Genomic DNA, 20,484 nt, shown 5'->3' with positions numbered 1-20,484 from the left:
TGTGGTCATTCCCGTTAGTCATGATCGGAATCCGGTTCAAAATTATTTACATTACTTTATAAAATGAGTCTCGTTCGATCAATTCCCGAGTTTCATTGCTCCTTTTTACCTCTTCATTTCTTAATCTATATCTACACACCACAAAACATTAACAAAACTAAATGAATATATAGAGGGTTTAGCCTCAAAAGCAAAGTAGTTTATCCCCATGGTATTGAGTAATTTCAAATACAGTTTCTTCTCTTGGTTGCAAACACACACTTAAAAAGAAGTCAGTAAGGGTCGGGTTAAATATTCTACAGATAATTGAAGTTTGTGTAAATGCCAATCAGCACCTTATGTAACCGAAACTGAACATTCACACTTTTAACCGTAGTTTTGGCATTTGATCCAATTTTCACAGTGATTATATCAGAACTATACCAACCAATTACATATTAAGTTTTTTATTATGATATGAATTATAATAATATATGTTAGATATTTTAGTGTAATCGGGGATTGACTTGGTGATCAATTTTAGTGTGATCGGGGATTGACTTGGTGATCAAAGCGAATGATAACACACATCAAGCAAGTTAGGAGGTGCGGGAGTGCACGCTTGTTTGAGTTATTATTATTCAAGTGTACGGGCGGAGCCCGTACTCTACGGGGGTTCCAAGGGGGCAGCGCCCCTGGGAGCAGGGTCCAAGGGGCGGCAGCCCCTGGCGGGGTCCAAGGGGCAGAGCTCCTAGCTGGGGTCGAGCTGCCAGAGGCAGTTATCTGTAAACACCCCCAAATTCGAATACACGGTTTTTTGATCATTTTCCTGGTTCAAAGTTCGCACACAAAAACATACACTGGTTCTATTCTCGAAATCAGAGTTGTATCCGATTGAATTATTCGGGTGAACCACCGAAATAATTTGGTCTGAGAGTGACTACACGCCTCTCTAATCATCCGGCAAACTGAAATTCCTCAAAAATATATTCTCATCATCATCAGGACATGTGGCAGACATCAAGATGATGGCCTTATCCTCTTCACGGGGTGATAACCTAAATTATACTCAGAACAACTGACTTAAAATATATATTATTCAATCCTGTCCAAAATAATAGTATAAATGTCGGGTTAAAATTAAGGTAAGATGAAATCTGATAACGTGACCGGCGGGTTAAAGTTGATACTTTTATCAAGACGACATAAGCTTGTTAATCGAGATTTGGTATCTACGTGACACATCAACGAACACTCGTCAATTACCCAATAATTCAATTGAATAGAATGAATTATTAAGTAGGTTTTAGTTAGTTTAATAATAAGTTTCTTCGATCAGTGAAGAAACCGCCTTACATCTTCCAAACCCCAACCCATACCGATCTATCTAGACCCTTCTTAGTTCGAAGATATTTAAAAGGGGGGCAAAAGCAAAATCATATTCAACTCTGGAAAAGATACCACCATGTCGAGCAATGAAGACACGGAAGATTATCAATCTAATGGCCATGGCTTTCAAACCGTCAAGGACAGGTTAAAAGATCGATCCAGGGTATGCTTTGCTTTGCTTTGCTTTTCATTTCAATATGATTCTGATTCTGCTAATATGTAATATTTGTTGATTGGGTTTGAATTGGGAGTTTGTTGTTTGTTTGTTTGTTTGTGTAGAGAGTTGCAGAGACGAAAGAAAAAACCAAGGAAATCTTGTCCAAACAAGCTGTTAAAATCGCCAAACAGGCTGAAGAACATGAAAGTTTTATCACTAAGGTATATAAATACAAATCTCTTTGTTGTTTCCAGAATTTGCATTTTGTATCATGATAGTTGACATCACAAGTCAAAAACTGACCATCTCTGAGGGTTTCTGTATTGGGACTAACATCAACATCTATGTCCAATTTGTTTTTTTCTTTGTGGCTTGTAGGTTACTCATTTTATGGGTGTCTTTGCATTTGGGGGTTTTTGCTTTATTTTGGGTGCAAGTGAGTAGTACATGTCTTGTTGATTTACCATTATGAAATTTTCCAGCAAGAAGTTTGTTAATCTCACAGTTGGTCCTACTTCATTTCAGGGCCACAAGATATCCGATATGTGTACTGTTTATTCTATATCACGTTCGTTCCACTTAGGTGGATTTATTATCGGTACAAGAAATGGCATTACTATCTGCTGGTAAGTTTTAATTTAACCTGATATTAATGTTTTTTGCATATAGTAATCAAGTTCCTTACCTAACTATGTTTAATACAATATGCAGGATTTTTGCTATTATGCCAACACCATCTTCTTGATCATGCTTTTGTTTTATCCTAAAAACGAAAAGCTTTTCATGGTTTGCTTCTCATTTGCAGAGGTAACTATATGTTGCTTTACTTTGCATTTTTTTAGTAACTAATCATCTTGAATGTTTGTTCGTCTGTAGGGTCCACTAGCATGGGCATTGATTGTTTGGCGTTGTAGTTTAGTCTTTAGTTCCGTGGACAAACTTGTAAGCGTCCTTATACATCTTTTACCAGGTGAGTTGTTACGCAGCTTCTTGATTATGACATTGTTAAATAAACTGTTTCACACTTTATACTTGTTAGTTATTACCTAATCCTATGAACTTAGCTTTTAAAAACAAATTATGTCTCTCTTTGTTGGGTTATTTATAGGGGTAGTGTTCTTTACAATAAGATGGTGGGACCCAGCCTTCTTTGAAGCAATGCACCCGGAAGGAACTGCACGTAGGGCCTCATGGCCTTATGTTGGAGACAGATCATTTTTGTGGCAATGGTTATTTATGGTCCCGTTAATTGCTTATAGCCTTTGGCAAGCTCTTTATTTTCTCATCGTCAATGTTCTTCGAAGACAGAGGTTATTAAGGGATCCTGAAGTCATGACTTCTTACAGGTTATCTATCTTAGTTTTCTTTTAGTTTTTTCCTCTATTTTGTTAACTGACAAATAAAATAAAATAAAATAACATGATACATAGCGTTTATAAAAACTGCAATGGCATCTGTTTTAGAATTTCTTGTGAAGGTGAGAAGTTCGTTATGTTTGCTGATATTCCTTTGGTCCCACAAGATTTATATGTATATATTCGTTTGGTCCCACAAGATTTATATGTATTTTCGTTATTAGAAGATACGGGAACGTGTTATTTAGAAGTGCGATGGACTTGACTGAAAGTGAACATAATTTAGTGAACTCTATGTCTGATTTATGAAATCCATAGATTTTTAGAACCTAACGCAAATAATGTTTCAATATGGTTTAGGTACTTAACCAAGCAATATCTGATTACAGTTTCGTATATTTTACATAGAAAAGGTTTTTTTTTTCTCGTTAAAGATAATGTCCAGGGGCTTATATGTTGATTCAGTAAAGGTCCACATGGTTTTTTTTGACAATTGACCAGATATATCTACTTTCTTAAATGCTGCCCTTTTTTGGTACGCTACTCAGTAGACAGTAAGCGCAATGAACAATGTTTGTGAAGTACATTAAACTAGATTTACTTGGCCCATTATCATTATTGCTCTTGTTTTTTTCACTTTTATCTCAAAGGTCCTACCTAATCCCATTATAATTAATTCTTTCGGGCCGAGTCTTTGATCCTAATTTATTGCCCAATTCGGATATGTGCTACCATTACAAATATATATTTTTTTTATTTGACGCTACTCCCTCTGTCCTAATATAAATAGTTGTTATATGATAGTTTTTTTACTGGATCATATATTCTAATGTGGCTTAACTGATTGTTATACGATAGGGAACTCTCTAAAAAGGCACAAAAGGCGAACAACTTGTGGTGGCGATTAAGCGGTTTGCTTGGAGATCAAAACCGTCCTTTTATGTATATCCTTCTGCAAGGACTTTTCACTGTAGCAACAACCGCACTGACGGTCCCTATATTTCTGTCATACGAATTGCACCTTGCTTTCCAAATTCTCAAGGTTTCAGCAACTGTATGGAATGGCGGTTCGTTCTTACTCGAAGTCATGCCAAGACAAGTTGTTCTCAAGGAGAAGAAAAAACAAAAGGTGGTGCAGCCGCCTCTACAAGAACAAGACCCGACACCAGCCCAGGTTTCCGAACATGAAAGTTGAACTTACATTTTGTATTTTATTTGTTGGTTTATTATGTTATGTTGGTTTGGTGTATATTGTTATAGTTGTAGAATCAGCTGAAAGGAAAATGTGTGTTCTGTACTATTTCAAATCCAGGTATGCTGTTGAAACTTGAATGTGTGCTTCATGCTTGGGCATACAAGCAGTAGGATCCGCTTTACATACAATAACGTTGCAACTTGCAAAAGCAAGAAATAGTGTATTAGCCAAGGATACCACGAAACAAGGTTAAATTGCAGTCTATTGCACACACCTTAATCTTATTATCAAAATTATATGAAATTCGCAACAAGAAGTTTACATTAAGATGATTTTACCATTCTGATCTGTTCCTTTCCTGTCGAGCCTCTTTTGTGCTCACCATCAGAACTTATTAGTGGGTATATGCCACATAAGCAGCCAAGTAAACAAATAACAAAGTTTTGTCCATCTCATCTGCTATGTCAGCAAAAAACTAACTTGGTTATAACCTAGTTAGAGAAGCATCGATGGCGGCCAAAATCTTACAAGTTGGGATTATTGTAGGGAATTTTTGAAGTTGGGATTATTATTGGTCATCGGGTAAAACTTATGATTATTAAAATCCAATAACCCTTTAGATTATGCAAAGATTTTGAGAAAATGAAAGGAATTAAACTTTTTTCATAATCTATCAACAAATTTTGTAAATGACCTATATAAAAACGATTCCAAGATATTTGTTTAGTTTTATATGACATCTTTAACGGAGTGCTTGAGTGCCAAGGTAGAGAGGTCCGTGGGAGGGGAACGACCAAGAAGGCTACATATGTGTGTGTGTGTGTGTGGGTGGGGGGGGGGTGTTGTGGAAAGGCGAGTTGGGCGGGGTCTAGGAGGGAGGGATGAGAGAAGGGCAGCCAGGCCGACGTAGAGGCAAGTAGAAACACGTGAAGCCTTTAGCGCTGCGGATGATGCAACACATACTTCTAACTGAACCAAATGGGAAACCTTCTCAACACTTAACGCTACTTTTTATTATATTATTATACAACCGAGTCACTTGATCTAAAGAAAAGATATCCCGAAACGTGGGATTTGAAATGACGGTGAAGAGCGATGAAATTACTGTAACACCCCTACAATCCAAACGTCTCACCACTCGTCATCATCACATGTAAACCCTTGACGTACAAACTCATAAGATTGTATTTCAAGGGAGGGGCAAAATCGTAGAAAGCAATTCTCTCTCGACCACATCTTGCTGTTTTGGGCTTCAGCCCAATTTCTCGTTCACATAATTGATCTTTTCCTTTTTCCATTCATCTTTAAGCCTGGATATAAATCTATCAGCCTTAGCATCCACATCCGGGCTAGGAAAACAAATCAGCCGAGAACCCGGCCCAATTAGATCACCACCAACAAGGTCATCAATATCATGGTCTGGTGAACTACACGCAGAACTGTGAGCGCTCCGTATCTTAACAAAATCACCACGAACCTCAAACTTCATATCCGACACCTTAAACGGAGGCGGCGGAGGCGGCATTGGAGACTGTGAACCACTTTCGTTGTAACTGCTAGTTCTGGTTGGTAGAGGTGGTTTTCCTGTGCTCATAGTGTATCTTGGTGGGGGTAGTGGAGGTGGTGAGGAAGCATTGAAACGCTTACTCTTTGTTCCAGTTTTTATCATGCTTGAAGAGGGAGGAGCAGGGGACGGTAAAAGAAATCGCTTGCTTTTGTTGCCGGATTTGAATATGTTGTTGAAAATCGAGCTGGGCGGTGGAACAGTTGCAGGAACGGAGTAAATTCTCTTGAACGGATTTCGTAACACGGAGGGTGGTGGTGGTGGCGGCCGTTTGCTCTTCTTTTTCCTGTGATTATAGAGTGAAGATATGGCTGTAGCTATCTCTTTCGTAGCATCACTTACTTTCCGCTCCAATGTCTTATGTTTATGATGCGATCTAAGCTTCATCGGTGGTGGTGGAGGTGGCGGTGGAGGATAAGAAGATATCATGACTTTATTTGAATCATCAGATTCAATTTTTGTTGGAACATTAAACTTCACATCCTTTCCAACGCTTCGGAAAGAATGAGGTTGTTCTGCGGCATTTGAAGTAACCACGAAAGTATCCACAGGAATCTCCTTCACATCGGAATTAACTACCTCATCATCTTCTTCATTCTGATTCGAATTCTCACTTTCCCTTAAAGTTTCCACATCAAAATACCCATACGGCATCACTTTCCTATCGGAACCGACACTACTATGATCACTACCCTCTGCTACAAAACTAGCACTGGAAGATGTTAATGTAACGTCGTCTTCGTCTTTACGAGACATGAGACCGCAAAGGATTGCGAAAAGAACAAGGAACATGTTAAGGGAATCCCAGGTGGACTTTGGGTTGAGAATATGTGAAGCATGAGATAAAAATGGAGGGATGCATATGAAGAAAAATAGCAGTGCAAGGACTGGAATGAGGATTATGAGAAAAACCGGGTCGATCAGTGGTGTACTGCGGCGGCGAGTAGTGGTGACTGGTGGTTGGAACCACAAGGCCGGTGAAGAGTCGGGGTCTGGCTCCATGGGTATGAGTTTAAACTTAAGTTAGTGCTTGCTTTTAAAGTGTAGACCAAAAGTGGAAACACAAGGGAGATATATAGTGGTGTTGGTGGCGTTGGTATGTAGTTTTTAAATCATTAAATCATAAATCTTCCAAGCAATAAAACATTGCATTTGTTTTTTGTCTTGTATCGACATTTTCAAATAATTTGCAAATTTCTTTTAATAATACACAATAATTATTTGTATTCACCTCAAACTCAACACATCATTCATGGTATGGTATCTCTCCAATCCAATGATTTGAAAATTTCAACCAGATTGTAACAACTGTACTCTACATCTTGGTTTGAAACTTTCCACCCCTCTTGGGAACTCGTAGGTGATTTATAGCTGTACATATGGTTATATGCTCACTTTGACATTTTCCTATAGTTATATCTTTTATAGTAAAAGGTACCAAGTGTCTATCCGGTTTTTAATTTCTTTTACTTAAAACCGGTTTTCTTTTATTAATGTAACGTTTGTTATTATATTTCCCCTTTTAGATTGTTGAAAAAAATACACTTTTCGTTAATAGAAGTATATAATGGTTAACAAAAGATACTGATTATGTATCTAATAAGAGTGTAGGTGTCTCAATGGTGAGCGGTGACCATTGTGGCGTCGATTAAAGCTTTTAAGAGTCACTCAGTGTGATTTGTTGTAAAACTTAAATGGATACAAATTAGTTTGCTATACAATTTAGAAAGGTTAGAATGAAGGTGTTGAAATGGTCTCACTCTTTTAAAGTGGTGAGAGTTTAAGTTTAATTATGGGCAAGAGTGATATGAATGTGTAAGTTTGCATTAAAATGAACTTATAAATAAAAATAAATATCTAAATCAAACATGATTCTTTCTAAATGGATCATAAATATGAGGTTTATTTACTATTTACATTGCTTTATTCGAATTAAAATTAAACCATTAGATACTCTTCCAATATCTTTTTTTAAAAATTAATATATAATATTCACTCGATTTTATATGAATAAAAAAAAAAAAAAAACTTTAACTAGTATACTTTGGTTTCTTTTGGTGGGCTTGTCGAAAACAACTAGCAAATCTTAAAGCAATTTGCACGACCTATAAGATTAACATCATATTACCTTTTCAATTTCTTTTTACCCTTTTAGAGTTGTTTCAAATATTCGATTAATATTAATAAATTAAAAGCAGCTTCCTTTAATGAAGTGCACCATGCACTATTTTCTTTTCCTTTTTTTCTTCTTTTGAAAGCAATGGATATTTAAAAAACGTTCAATTAGGTCTATAAACCATATCGGTGTGATTTTCTTTTTAATTTTTCTGTTTCACCTTCCTCGTGGTTAAGTTGATTATGTTAGAAATAACCCGTTGATGTGGCCTTACGCATCATTTGGTAACATTACCAATGTGACATAACTAGTCCCCGACAATTACTTGATGGTAGTAATTGTAATTATTGATTAGTTTAAGGGGCAATTATGATTTCCCTTTAGGTACCTTTAATAGAGAATGTAAAGAGTTTTCATAACCGATCACTATTCATGATCATCATTCATTTTGATGTTATATATATATTTGATCATAAGAGATGAACAACTTCATAAGAACACCAATACTAAAATTCTCTCTAAGGTGATCCATCAACCCAAGGTACCATAACGAGAATCATGACCTTATCTTCGCCTTCAAAGATGACCACTTCTACAAGTAAGTGTTTCTAACTTGGTATCTATATTTACGTTATGATTGAATAAACAGGATTAGATTCTATATTTTGACCCATGTTTATAGATATAATCAACAGATCATGTTCGGTTCCTGCACCCATGTTCTCTCTAGATTGGTCTCTCTTAGACCTTATTATGAGTGTGACACTATACATTCATGTGAGAAAGAGTACATATGTTAAGAATGTGTAAAAAGCTGATGTGAAGTGATGACTAGGATACATGTAGTAAATGCAGGCCGATGCATTGTAGATAGTCTGAGTGATGGAATAATGGTTGATGAGATGGCGGAACTTGATTGAATGTTGTAAGTGATGAAATTTTTGCAAGTAATAACCACCCTCTCCCCCTTAATAAAAACATTCTTAATTACCAAGCAAAAGACGTGAGGTTTCTTATTAGCTTATAAACTAATAGCATAAGATTTTCGTTGGTTGTTATATAAATAATAATAACTTGATTTTCAAAAATGTGACAAAACTGCAAAACTGGACGGAAGAAATCGAATATTATATACTAGAACTAGAATATTGTCACTCAGCGCTTCGTGGCAATAAACTATCAAACAAAGCATCCGTCTCCATTTTATTTAAATTAAAGAAGCAATGTATGTATAAAGTCAAGTGAACACTAGAAAAATGAAAATGACATGTAAATATATAGTCTCTGCCAAGTTACCTCAACAGCTGGCCTCCTTCCACCTGTCGCTCCATATCATCATCCATCATGTACAAAACCAGGCTTTTCAGTTTATTATTTTCATAATCATCTATGATTAAATATTTAAATCACTTAGATAGGGATGGAAATAAACGAAGACCAACGACCAAGAGAATATTTTATACATAAAAACATTCATCACCATCACAAGTAATGAGACGTGTATTCAAATATGTGATCAAGTATGAGATTGAGCTTAGTAGTTTACGTGGGTTTGAGATGGGCATGAAACTAAATGAAACCCACGCGTTTATCATAGTATATATATTGTTACACGATGTTAAAAAGCGTTAGAAACTTCAAACTGTTTAAAATTATAGACTTATTAAGCGATATTTCAAGTTAGTTGAGATCATGGGCGCAACTTCCTTGGGGCGGGAGGGGGCGCCCCCCCCCCCCTCCCCCCGAACTATCGGATGATGCGTCGCTACTATCGGGTGGAAAAAACAAAGGGATTTCATCCGCCATTTTGTTTTGAAATGATTGGGTAAATGTTTGGTATTTTTTGGTTTGGTTTGGGTATGAATTTATGTTTGGTATTTATAGTTAAATTTAAAAAACAATTATTTTTTTTTTTGTTTTAAACGGCAATATAGCCGTTGAATGTCTCTAACAGTCAAAACTCGCTCCATTGTCGATCGGTATAGGTTCACCGATAAATAAATGACACCGAACGGTAAGGGGGTTGGCGGCGGTGTTACCGCTCGGTAAACAGATTTACCGCCCCACTTTACCGTCCATTCCGTTCACCCTAAGCTATTAGATCATCAAATTTTATGTCAGGTCAATATATCTCATTATTTATAAATATTGTTATTATTAGTATTAAAACATCTTAAATAAGATGTATAGAAATTATGTGTTTAACATGAATTACTCTTTTAATGATTGAAAATACAAGTTAAAAAAATACATATATATCTTGAGAATTAACTAAAATCAAATGGGACTAGCTCACTTGTTAGACACGGACCTTTTAAAGGAGATGTCCCTTGTTCAAACATAAACATAAGGGTATTTTAGTATTGGTGTAAAGTAGTAACATTTGTCGTTAAAAAAGAAGGTGTTGTGTTTTATCATCGTAAATAATGTGATTAATCATACAGAAAAAAAATTAAGGAAACAGGCGGCCAAGCTCAATCGTTTTTGGCCGAAAACAAAGTAAAAACTCCAAGGCCCCTACACCCTCTCCAAATATCTTATTTAAATAAAAACTTCAAGATTCTATAAACCCGTTTAGATTAAGAACACTCCCATTTAAGGGATTACCTGATAAACCAAGGAAAGAATTAGAAAGGTTCTTGCTTGCTTGCTTGATGAAATAGAAAAAGGGGGATTTCACCATTAATGAAATAAGAGCTGAAGTGTGCATCAGTGTGATACCGGGCCATGCAAATATAATCAAACAAAAAGGCGAGTATGATTTTATGGGCTTCTACTTAAGAAAAAGCACTACACCAATATCTTAACCCTTGGACTATGTGTCGTGGTCTATGAGCTAACTATATGAGCTTCTACCATTACGGCATAACCAATTTACCAACTTGTACTAGTGGTGTACAAAAAACCCGAACCCGGACTCGAAAATAAAACCTGGAACCGGGTATTATAAAACCGGGTTTTTTATAAAACCCGGACCCGAAAATAAAACCTGGAACCGGGTAGGGGTTGGGTATGCATTTCTGTTATAAAACCCGGAACCGGGTTTTTTTTACCCATTTTCAACCTGGGTTTTACGAGTACCGGGTTTCAACCCGAACCCGGAACCGGGTTTTTTCAATACCCGGTCCGGGTTTCCCAATACTCTGTTCAGGTTTTTTCGTTTTTTTGTGTTTTTTCGAGTTTTGTACCTTGGTAACGGCTATATAGCCGTTAGAAAGTGTATTATGATCATTTGTTCGGTTTACATTGTATCTCTATACCATATAAAAGGGGTCTTTGATGACGAACAATAAACGAAGACGATCAAGTTATTCAGAGCTATCTATGTTCATCATCTTATTCGATCCGGTTCAATGATTATTTAGGTGTCATGTATTTCTATGTTTTATGAAATAAAAATATTTTGCATTTTATATTTCTATGATTTATCCAAAAAAAATGAATACCCGAGGCATACCCGATCCATACCCGAACCCGAAAATAGGGTATTATAATACCCGTATATTAGAAAACCCTACCCGAATCCAGGTATATAGGGTATACATTTTTTATATAAAACCCGAACCCGACCCGGGTATTGTCAATACCCGATTTTGTAGAATTCGATCGTACCCGAACCCGGTCCGGAACCGGGTATTCAGAAAACCCGATTTGTGCACCACTAACTTCTACTAGGCCTTTCTCATAAAAACTTTATATGGGCTTATGTTAATTTACGGCCCCAAAATCACCCTTTATTTGCAATAAGCTATTAGATTGGGTTTCTGAATAGGAACTGATGGGATAAGGTGACTTTAATATCCGTGATGTAATTGTATAATTATGGTTATTGTTTTGCGTGTGTTACAATTTTTTGCTAACCTGCCTAGCATTTTACTTGACCTGTCTTTAACGCTTATCTTGCGACCTTTTGATAGGCAAGTTTTGCATATTACCCCTTCAAATGGTCTTAATAACGTTAGTTCAAGACTTCAAGATCCCAAAATGGGAATTATGTACAAGTGGTTGCTAATAGTTAAAGACAAGTGTGCTTTCTTAATCCCTCTGGCGCTACAGATTAACAGCCTGACCTTGGAAGGTGAGCTTCCTAATCTCTGCCAAAAGGTGTTGTTGAATCACTTGTTAACGAGCAGTTTCAGTGGAAATAATACGAAGCCAAATGCTAGACTCGTTATATTTTATTCATAATCTGGGTCACTAGCCCCAAGTTTATGCGGACTGCAGTTCTTAAGTAGCTTAACTCAGCAGCAGTCTAAGCAGATTTTCAGGCGCTTGAGTTTAAAAAGCGCACGTTTTGGTCTTGAAAGTCGAGGCGAGGCGAGAGCATACGAGAGGATCCTTTGGTTGTATTTACATCAGCCTGGAGTGAGTTTTTTCGCATCTGATGCACACTTTTTAGAATCAAGTTTAGGTGTTTAGAATTGAAGATCCAGTAGATAAGAACTACATATAATACTACTTACAATAAAACTTTAAACTTTATTCTGTGAAAGGTTTACATCTAAGTAAGTTTAATATGAGTTTTCGAATTGTTTAACCTATTCGACGCATTTAACTTGCTTCTTTTAATCATACTTTTTTAGCTCAAGCTATTTGACCCGGTAAATAAAGCATAACCTAAATCACTCTTATCCATACATAAACCAGTCAAATTAGATCACCAAGTCAAAAAATGCAAATAATGCTTTGTCTTGACAACCACTGCAGGCTCTTATCAACCAAATTCCTTAAAGTTAGATTGTCTACAAAATCTAAAATCTTGAAGTAGCAAAACAGAAGGAAACAAATACAAATAAGCACGCGCATAAATTCAAGTAAGAAACCGCGATAAACCATATTGCTAATGCCAGACACATGAGGTTTTCAATTCACTGTAACTAACAAGTGCAATGCACAAAAGTACTTTATAATGCTTCTCAAGATTGTACAAATTGGTTGGTATAAAGATGTGTATGATAACCACAAAATTTAAAACTATGTTCATGTTCATCAAGACTTGTATTTGTATCTACAAGTTCCTGCAGATCCAGTTTCATCAAGCAAAATCTCTCAACACATATCATCATCTTGCACCAACATCCGCTAGAACAGAAGGATCATTGCTACAACAAACAAGATCACCGAACACCCCAATGCCTGCAATCACAACAACATCATGTTTTGAATAACAGCCTGCCTAGAGTGGCCTGAAAAGTTTACCCATTTAAGCCGGTTCCCGGAGACTTACAGCAATTGCAGAAGCAGCAAGGCCTGCACGTTCCCTAGGATCTTTCCGATAATAATTTCCAAAATATAGGAATGTAGCGTAGTACCACATCAGAGGGAACCCAAACCCTATTAAAAAACTGGAAACAAAAAATAATTAGCGTCAACCATGATTTTATTTTCTTTCTCTGGTACGTGATAATGAACGACGCTTACGAAAACCATCCAATTCCACAGCCAAAACACGGTAGCGGTTTGTCATAAAGTCCTTGTTGGAAATCATCATCGTTCTTGATCAGTGCATACTTTCCTTTTTCACGATCATTGTTATTTGACGTATGCCCTGCCATCAACATACATAAGTATAACCACTCCCCATAACTTGTCGTTTTATTAACAATTAATCCCCCCGTTTTCCACATATAATCATATCATGATCAAAATAGCATCAAAAAGCCTAGACTAAATGGACATGATAAGAATAGTATTGGGTGACCTAGATTTAAGCTTTTAATTTTAAGACGTTCTAAAGTAGAAAGCTAAAAGCTTTATGGTACAGTATAGATATCATATTTGATATAGTAAACTACTTCCAATAATTCTTGATGACATTTATTTGATCACACATGATATCTACCTTTAAACAATGAAAACAGGCGAGACGATGGCCTCAAAAGATCAAGATGTTTATCGGAAACTGATTTCACCAATTCTACACCATTTTTCAAAACCTTCCCTTCCTCCATAGCAGCATCTGTGAAACCAGAAAGTCTCAATTTACATAAATTATATTAAATTTAGGGCTTCCAGCTAAAAGAACCAAATGGTTTCAAGTGTAAGCCCCCAAGATTTTTTTTTTTTTTTTTTTTTTTGGTAATGATAACTAGATTTCTACTACATCATTGTAGGATTTTAAATCTACATATTTCCTCATGTAGGTTCTAAAGATTGAGGCTTACAAGTGGAGGTATATTCTCGAGTTGTGGTAGTGTCGAGGGTGAAGGCATGTGATAATTAGAATTTTTTTTGCTACTTTAGGGTGATTAATTGAGAGTACTAATCAAATTAAAAAGTTAACTAACAAGTAGTTAATTCATCATAACATAACAATGATAAGCGTAAAAGGAGTTATTTACACAGCATGAAGCATATATTATGCAAAGAAGAAATTCAAAGGGAAACTATTTGATAACATTGGTAAACTAATGGTGTTTAAGGATAAAGATACTGATGCCATAAGGCTAAAGAAAAGTCAAGAGGAATTACTCAGATCCATTTCACAGGTTTAATGTCCTGCAGGGCTGCTCCCCAGCTACTAGTTACCACTTCTTCAAGCACGCACCTGTTTTTGTATATTCGATTAGACTACTTCAAATTCGGTCCATATGCGATCAACTCTTAGCCAGTTCATGTAAAAAAATTGGTTCATAATCCCAAAAATTAACCTAGCTAGCATTACATCAAAGTGATAAAGTTGTAACACAAAATATTGTTTCAGTAAAAGAATATTCCGTTTAAATCCTTCTGGATCAGACGACAGATACAAAAAAAACCACAGCTAAATTTTAAAGAGTATGTATGTATGTATGTATGTAAACCCTAAAATAGTTTATGAGCAAATACTCTTTGTTCCTCAGTAATTTATATTAGTTAAGGATCCTGTGAGAAATACTGTAAGCTCAAAATTAAAGCATAATCACAGATAACAAAGACGATGATCAGAAACATTCGGAGTAAATGAATATGCCGCCGAATCACAATCAAATACAGAAAAAATTGAAACAAAATAAACGCATTTCAGATGACGAAATCATACAAAAAAAAGAATTTACCTAATTAGGAATCGTGAATGGCGTTGTCGCGCTTCCGGATCAGAAATTAGGAGTGGAATTCAGGGAAAGAGATCGATAAACGTTTTAGGAACTGAAAATTGGAAGTGGTTGACAAAGAAAAAAGGGTTTAAATTCTGGCAGGCAGGCAGCTAAATTTGATCAAGACCTGAATAGAATTTTGGGTATTGACCCTCGGTGAGTCTCTCCCACTTGGTGATTGATTGTCGGTTACACCAGAAACTACAAATTAAGGAACCACTTTTAAAATTTAATATATTATTAAACTAATATAATATATATGATGACAATGAAAAAATTAGAAAAAAGTATTTTTATAATATAAAATATTTTTTTTTTCTTTTATATCTATTCGGACAAAAGAATCAAGGATAGGTCACAAAGGGTTATGATTGAAATCATTTAAAAAGGTTTAAACTTTGATAATCCGGATTTTATAGATATCATGTGTATTCGAGTTTGTGTGAGACTAAAGGGGTGTTTGGGTTAGTTTATTTTGAAGAACTTATGACTTATTGACTTATAAAAGTTAATAAGTTGTTTTTCAAGTGTTTGGGTTGACTTATTTTGAGGGATTCTGTATGTTGAGAAGTCATTTTTGAGAAGTTAAAATTTTTAATTTCTCACTTATGACTTATATAAGTTAATAAGTCATTTTGAGATGGAATTCCAAACACCCACTGATTTTCAGTCAGTGTCTCGTAACAAATCAATCTCGCTTATGTGTTCACTAACACGATTTTCATGCCTACATGTAGTGAAGCAAACGAGCCAAGCGGCTCGCGTACTACTTGAGATCGGCTTGAGAAAAAGCTTAAAAAGAGCCAAGCCTTATCGAGTCTGAACTGAGCTTGAGCCTAAAATAAAGCTCGTTTATTTATCGAGCACGAGCTCGAGCTTGGCATGTAAAGAACTTTGAGCCCTATCGAGCCCAGTGTAACATTATTTTCTATTAATATTTAGTAAACGAGCCGAGCCAAGCTAATTTAAACTTGTTTACGAGCCGACCTAAACCTAAATATAAGCTTGTTTAGTAAATGAGTCCGAGCTTCACTTATCAAGCTCGCGAGCCTAAACGAGTCTATTTTTTATATTATTTCTATTTATTATATTAGTTACTAGATAATAAATGAGCCGAACTCGAGCTTGAGAAACTACAAACGAGTCGAGCTCAAACTTTAAAAACAAAACTCGAATCAAGCCGAGCTCGAGCTCTCATAAGTTAATTGAGCTCGAGCTCAAGCCTGGTTGAGCTCAGGCTCAGCTCATTTACACCCCTACCTACATGTTTCCGTTACATGTTTCATGTGTTAATTTTTTTAGTTTTATTTAACTATTAAGCAAAAAAATGATGCATGGTTCACAATTAATTACTTAATCATTTAAAAGTAAAGATTTTTTTAGTAACCATGACATTTAATATGTCAATTATTTTAGATTTGTTTTTCTAAGAAAATGGTTGTGGCGTTTAATAAAGAAACTTTTTAATCCACATCTTATCTTTTTTTTTTTTTTTTTTTGGGTTAGGTATAAGACAGCTTATAAATTAAAGAAGTATTTTATTAATTTTGTGATGCTATGAGAACCGAAATTAGCGAATGGATTGATTAGGTAGAAATTTTGACTTCAATTTCTATATCACAACATGGACACATGACCTAACGCCATTTCATATCTTTTAATAATAGCCCACAATATATGACCATGCTCATCATTATCAGACAAGTCAATCCTGACTACACAACTCATAAAAAGGTACACACATTTGATAATAGAATACTTTTTTCTCTGAATTTATTATTGTAATTTTATGAGTTTTGTTGTTCTACACATTTTTTATTAAGTTCACGTATTTATTAGACGTCATATAAAGTATGTATGTAACTAGTTGGTGCCTCGCCTGTGTTGCGGGGCGATTATCGAATAATGAGCGAGTGTTAATCAGCTCATTGACACGGAAAACAATTAAATCGAGTCAACCAATTAAAACAAAACACTTTTATAGTTTTGATAAAAAAAAAACTAAAACAATGGCAATATTGTAATTTTTAACTGAGGGAAAGTTGTATTTTTTGACTGAGGTAAAATCGTAATTTGACAAAAGCTAAAGTAATGGCAATACTGTAAATTTGAACCTGGGGCAAAATTGTAAATTTTCACAGGGGCAAATTCGTAATTTTTAACTTGGGGTAACAACGTAATATAAATTTGAACTAAGGGCACAATCATAACTTTAAGCTTGAGGCAAAAGCACAATTTTATTTTGAACCGAGGGAAAAATCGTAATTTTGAGCTGGAGGCAAAAATATAATTTTATTTTGAACTGGGGAAAAAACGTAATTTTGAATTGAGGGCGAAATCACAATTTTTAAACGGGGAAAAATCACATTTTTGAACAGGGGGCAAAATCAAAATTTTTAAGTGGGGGCAAAAACAAAATTTTATTTTGAACTGGGGGCGAAAAGGTAATTCTGAGCTAAGTGCAAAACCACAATTTTATTTTGAATGGGGGAAAAATCGTAATTTTGAGTTGAGGACAAAAGCATAATTTTATTTTGAGCTGGGGGCAAAATCATAATTTTAGAGAGGGACAAAAACATGATTTTAGAATGGATATAAAATAATAAACTGGTTGGTCCAATGTCCAATGGGAGAATGCCAGACAAAGTCGTAATTTTGAATTGAGGGCAAGATCGTAATTTTGAGATGAGGACAAAAAGCGTAATTTTATTTTGAGCTGGGGCAAAAACGTAATTTTATTTTGAGCTGGGGCCAAAAACGTAATTTTATTTTGAGGTGGGGACAAAAACGTAATTTTAAAATGTATATAAAACATTAAACATGTTGGTACAATGGGGGAGTGCCAGGCTGCCTGGCACTGTTCCCCCATTTGGGTTTTGCATATGTAGGAAACTAGTCATTGCCCCGCCCGCGTTGCGGGGCAATAAAACAAATATTTCTCTCTCATAACATGTATGTCTGTACAGAGGGCAAAATCGGAATTATATTATGAAAAGGAGACGAAATCATGATTTTAAACTGAGAGCAAAGTCATAATTTTGAGCTAAGGGGGAAAACATAATTTTATTTTGAACTGTGGGAAAACCGTAATTTTGAGCTGATGGCAGAATCGTAATTTTGAGCTAGAGGAAAAAACAACATTTTATTTTTAACTGGGGGCAAAAACGTAATTTTAAACGGAGGGCGAAACCGTAATTTTAGACTGGGAACAAAATTAAAAAAGAGTTTTTGAACCGAGGGCAAAACCGTATTTTGAGCTAGGGCAAAATTATAATTTTATTTTGAGCTGGGGGCAAAAACGTAATTTTAAACGAAGGACGAAAGCGTAATTTTAAACTGGGAATAAAATTAAATAAAAAATGAGTTCGTCCGATAGGGAAGTGACAGGTAGCTAATAATTTTTAGCTAGGGGGAAAACATAATTTTATTTTGAACCGAAGGCAAAAACCTAATTTTGAGCTGAGGACATAATCGTAATTTTGAGCTGGAGGGAAAAACAACATTTTATTTTTAACTGGGGCAAAAACGTAATTTTAAACGGAGGGCGAAACCGTATTTTTAAACTGGGAACAAAATTAAAAAGCAGTTTTTGAATCGAGGGCAAAAGCGTAATTTTGAGCTAAAGGCAAAAGTATAATTTTATTTTGAGCTGGGGGCGAAAACGTAATTTTAGCTTGGGGCAAAATTATAATTTAATTTTTTAGCTGGGGACAAAACCGTAATTTTAAACGAAGGATAAAAGCGTAAATTTAAATTGGAAATAAAATTAAATTAAAAGTTGTTTGGTCCAATAGGAAAGTTTTTGAGCTAAGGGCAAAAGGATAATTTTATTTTTAGCTGGGGGCGAAAACGTAATTTTAGCTAGGGGAAAAATTATAATTTTATTTTGAGCTGGGGGCGAAAACGTAATTTTAGCTAGGGGCAAACTTGTAATTTATTTTTTTTAGCTGGGGACAAAACTGTAATTTTAAACAAAGGACGAAAATATAAATTAAATTAAAAGTTGGTTGATCCAATAGAAATGTGAAAAATTATAATTTTATTTTGAGCTGGGGGCGAAAACGTAATTTTAGCTAGGGGCAAACTTGTAATTTAATTTTTTTAGCTGGGGACAAAACTGTAATTTTAAACAAAGGACGAAAATATAAATTAAATTAAAAGTGGGCAAACTTGTAATTTAATTTTTTTAGCTGGGGACAAAACTGTAATTTTAAACAAAGGACGAAAATATAAATTAAATTAAAAGTTGGTTGATCCAATAGAAATGTGCCAGGCAAGCTGACTGGCACTATTCCTTTTTAGGTTGTATTTGTATAGTAGCACTATTCCTTTTTAGCTTGTATTTGTATTTGTATAGTAGGAGAATGTATTAAATGTTCTAGAAAAAACAGGAACTTAATTAATGGCTTGAAAGTAATGTTTAGTTAAATTCACACCTTTATTAGACACACGACTAATAATTTTGATATCACCAAATCAAAGTACACATGTTTCATGTTGATTTCAAAGAGAACCATTTTGATCTACTACCTAAACCGACCCGGCCCACCTAATTATTAAGTATGAAAATAAAAGAACAAACACACACGAGCAAACTCGGAGAGACTCACATCCTAATGGTAAATGGTGTACTCTATAATTTTTTTAACTTTTATCATTTAAATCAGAGACGATTACAAACTAATAACAGGTAGACGTGCAACAAGTTGCGCTGCTACCCCCTTCTGAATAGCGAACTCTACCCTGCTAAACACAAAATTCTGCCCCTTAACATGCGATGTGTTACTGCTAAACACAAAATTTTGATATCACGTGTCTAGTTTCTTGAGTTTCACAATGTTCTTCAAATTAACTTTTTTTTTGGAAAGCAAACTTCATTAAAAACGAGCGCAAAATTCTTTCTTCAAGGAGGAGAAAGAGCCGCCCCAACCAAATTACATCACCTCGAACTTACACCAAGATTTTCAATACAAGTTTTGTTATATCAACATCTAAACCACGAAAAACTCAAAACCTTTGTCTCCGATATTATTTCCAAAACCTTTGGCTTTTTATCCGCGAATATGTAGTTATTCCTCGCCTTCCATAAGATCCACAAAGATATAAACATTATGCCGTGAAACGCCTCTTTCTTAACTCTAATTAATTTTCAGGGAGTGAGATGTTTTTCTTGTAATACTATGGATATTTTTTATTCCTCAACAATGATATGTGTTGGGGCTAGTAACGTGATGCATCGATCCGATTTGAAATAAACTAACACTTCAGCTTGCCAATCAATATAAACACACAACATCACGGATATAAATCATACGACACCTAAAGTAACATATGGGACAAAAACATTCACAAGAAACAACAAAAAAAATGTTTTCTATTCCAATATTTTATTCTAAGAAGAAATCACACGATTCATTGCTCGTTTTATTATAAACTTGATTTATCAATACAAAGAAAAAAAAATAGGATAGTAGCATGTTAACTTAAATCACATAATGCGATAAGACCATGTATAATGGTTAATGCCTCCTAAGAGGTATTTTTTGTTACATCAATATTATAACGCCTCTGCAAAAAATGTCTAACAGTTAATGTCCATTTCATTCAATACTTACCATTTTTTTCCTCTTTCTTGGGCACTATTCTAGAAATG

General features: G+C 35.1%; 3 protein-coding genes across 4 annotated transcripts; 1 reads left to right on the top strand and 2 right to left on the bottom strand.

Moving 5' to 3' along the window:
* The first annotated feature begins 982 nt into the window (after positions 1-982).
* Positions 983-4,260, top strand: LOC110886987 (glycerophosphocholine acyltransferase 1). The gene is made up of 8 exons (XM_022134877.2): positions 983-1,531; positions 1,648-1,746; positions 1,904-1,961; positions 2,051-2,151; positions 2,237-2,332; positions 2,402-2,495; positions 2,634-2,871; positions 3,739-4,260. Exons 1-8 carry the CDS (start codon positions 1,445-1,447, stop codon positions 4,073-4,075), a joined length of 1,110 nt encoding a protein of 369 aa, XP_021990569.1. The 5' UTR covers positions 983-1,444; the 3' UTR covers positions 4,076-4,260.
* A 1,067-nt stretch (positions 4,261-5,327) lies between these two features.
* Positions 5,328-6,641, bottom strand: LOC110883617 (formin-like protein 14). The gene has a single exon (XM_022131339.1). It carries the CDS (start codon positions 6,639-6,641, stop codon positions 5,328-5,330), a length of 1,314 nt encoding a protein of 437 aa, XP_021987031.1.
* Positions 6,642-12,564: 5,923 nt separating this feature from the next.
* LOC110886986 lies at positions 12,565-15,037 on the bottom strand. Of its 2 annotated transcripts, XM_022134875.2 has the most exons (6): positions 14,793-15,037; positions 14,227-14,302; positions 13,598-13,714; positions 13,177-13,303; positions 12,983-13,100; positions 12,565-12,891 (listed from the first exon to the last, which is right to left on the bottom strand). In XM_022134875.2, the coding sequence occupies exons 2-6, from the start codon at positions 14,234-14,236 to the stop codon at positions 12,838-12,840; spliced, it is 426 nt and encodes a 141-aa protein (XP_021990567.1). In that variant the 5' UTR covers positions 14,237-14,302; positions 14,793-15,037; the 3' UTR covers positions 12,565-12,837. The 2 variants fall into 2 exon arrangements, with proteins under 2 accessions (XP_021990567.1, XP_021990568.1); XM_022134876.2 differs by lacking the exon at positions 14,227-14,302 and having other exon boundaries at positions 14,793-14,968.
* Between the last annotated feature and the right edge of the window lie 5,447 nt (positions 15,038-20,484).

This window comes from Helianthus annuus, chromosome 10 (genome assembly GCF_002127325.2).
Source record: "Helianthus annuus cultivar XRQ/B chromosome 10, HanXRQr2.0-SUNRISE, whole genome shotgun sequence".
Classification (NCBI taxonomy): domain Eukaryota; kingdom Viridiplantae; phylum Streptophyta; class Magnoliopsida; order Asterales; family Asteraceae; genus Helianthus; species Helianthus annuus.
Note: the sequence above shows the minus strand (reverse complement) of the source record. Positions and strands in the feature narration are given on the sequence as shown.

What these genes read in the sequence shown, in the direction of transcription:
- LOC110886987 (XM_022134877.2), top strand. Translation starts at nt 1,445, where the DNA reads ATGTCGAGCAATGAAGACACGGAAGATTATCAATCTAATGGCCATGGC. An exon ending in AATGGCATTACTATCTGCTG is followed by an intron (nt 2,152 to 2,236) that starts GTAAGTTTTAAT and finishes TACAATATGCAG; the next exon opens with GATTTTTGCTATTATGCCAA. An exon ending in GAAGTCATGACTTCTTACAG is followed by an intron (nt 2,872 to 3,738) that starts GTTATCTATCTT and finishes GTTATACGATAG; the next exon opens with GGAACTCTCTAAAAAGGCAC.
- LOC110883617 (XM_022131339.1), bottom strand. Translation starts at nt 6,641, where the DNA reads ATGGAGCCAGACCCCGACTCTTCACCGGCCTTGTGGTTCCAACCACCA.
- LOC110886986 (XM_022134875.2), bottom strand. An exon ending in CCTGTTTTCATTGTTTAAAG is followed by an intron (nt 13,304 to 13,597) that starts GTAGATATCATG and finishes TGTTGATGGCAG; the next exon opens with GGCATACGTCAAATAACAAT. An exon ending in TTGCTGCTTCTGCAATTGCT is followed by an intron (nt 12,892 to 12,982) that starts GTAAGTCTCCGG and finishes TTGTGATTGCAG; the next exon opens with GCATTGGGGTGTTCGGTGAT.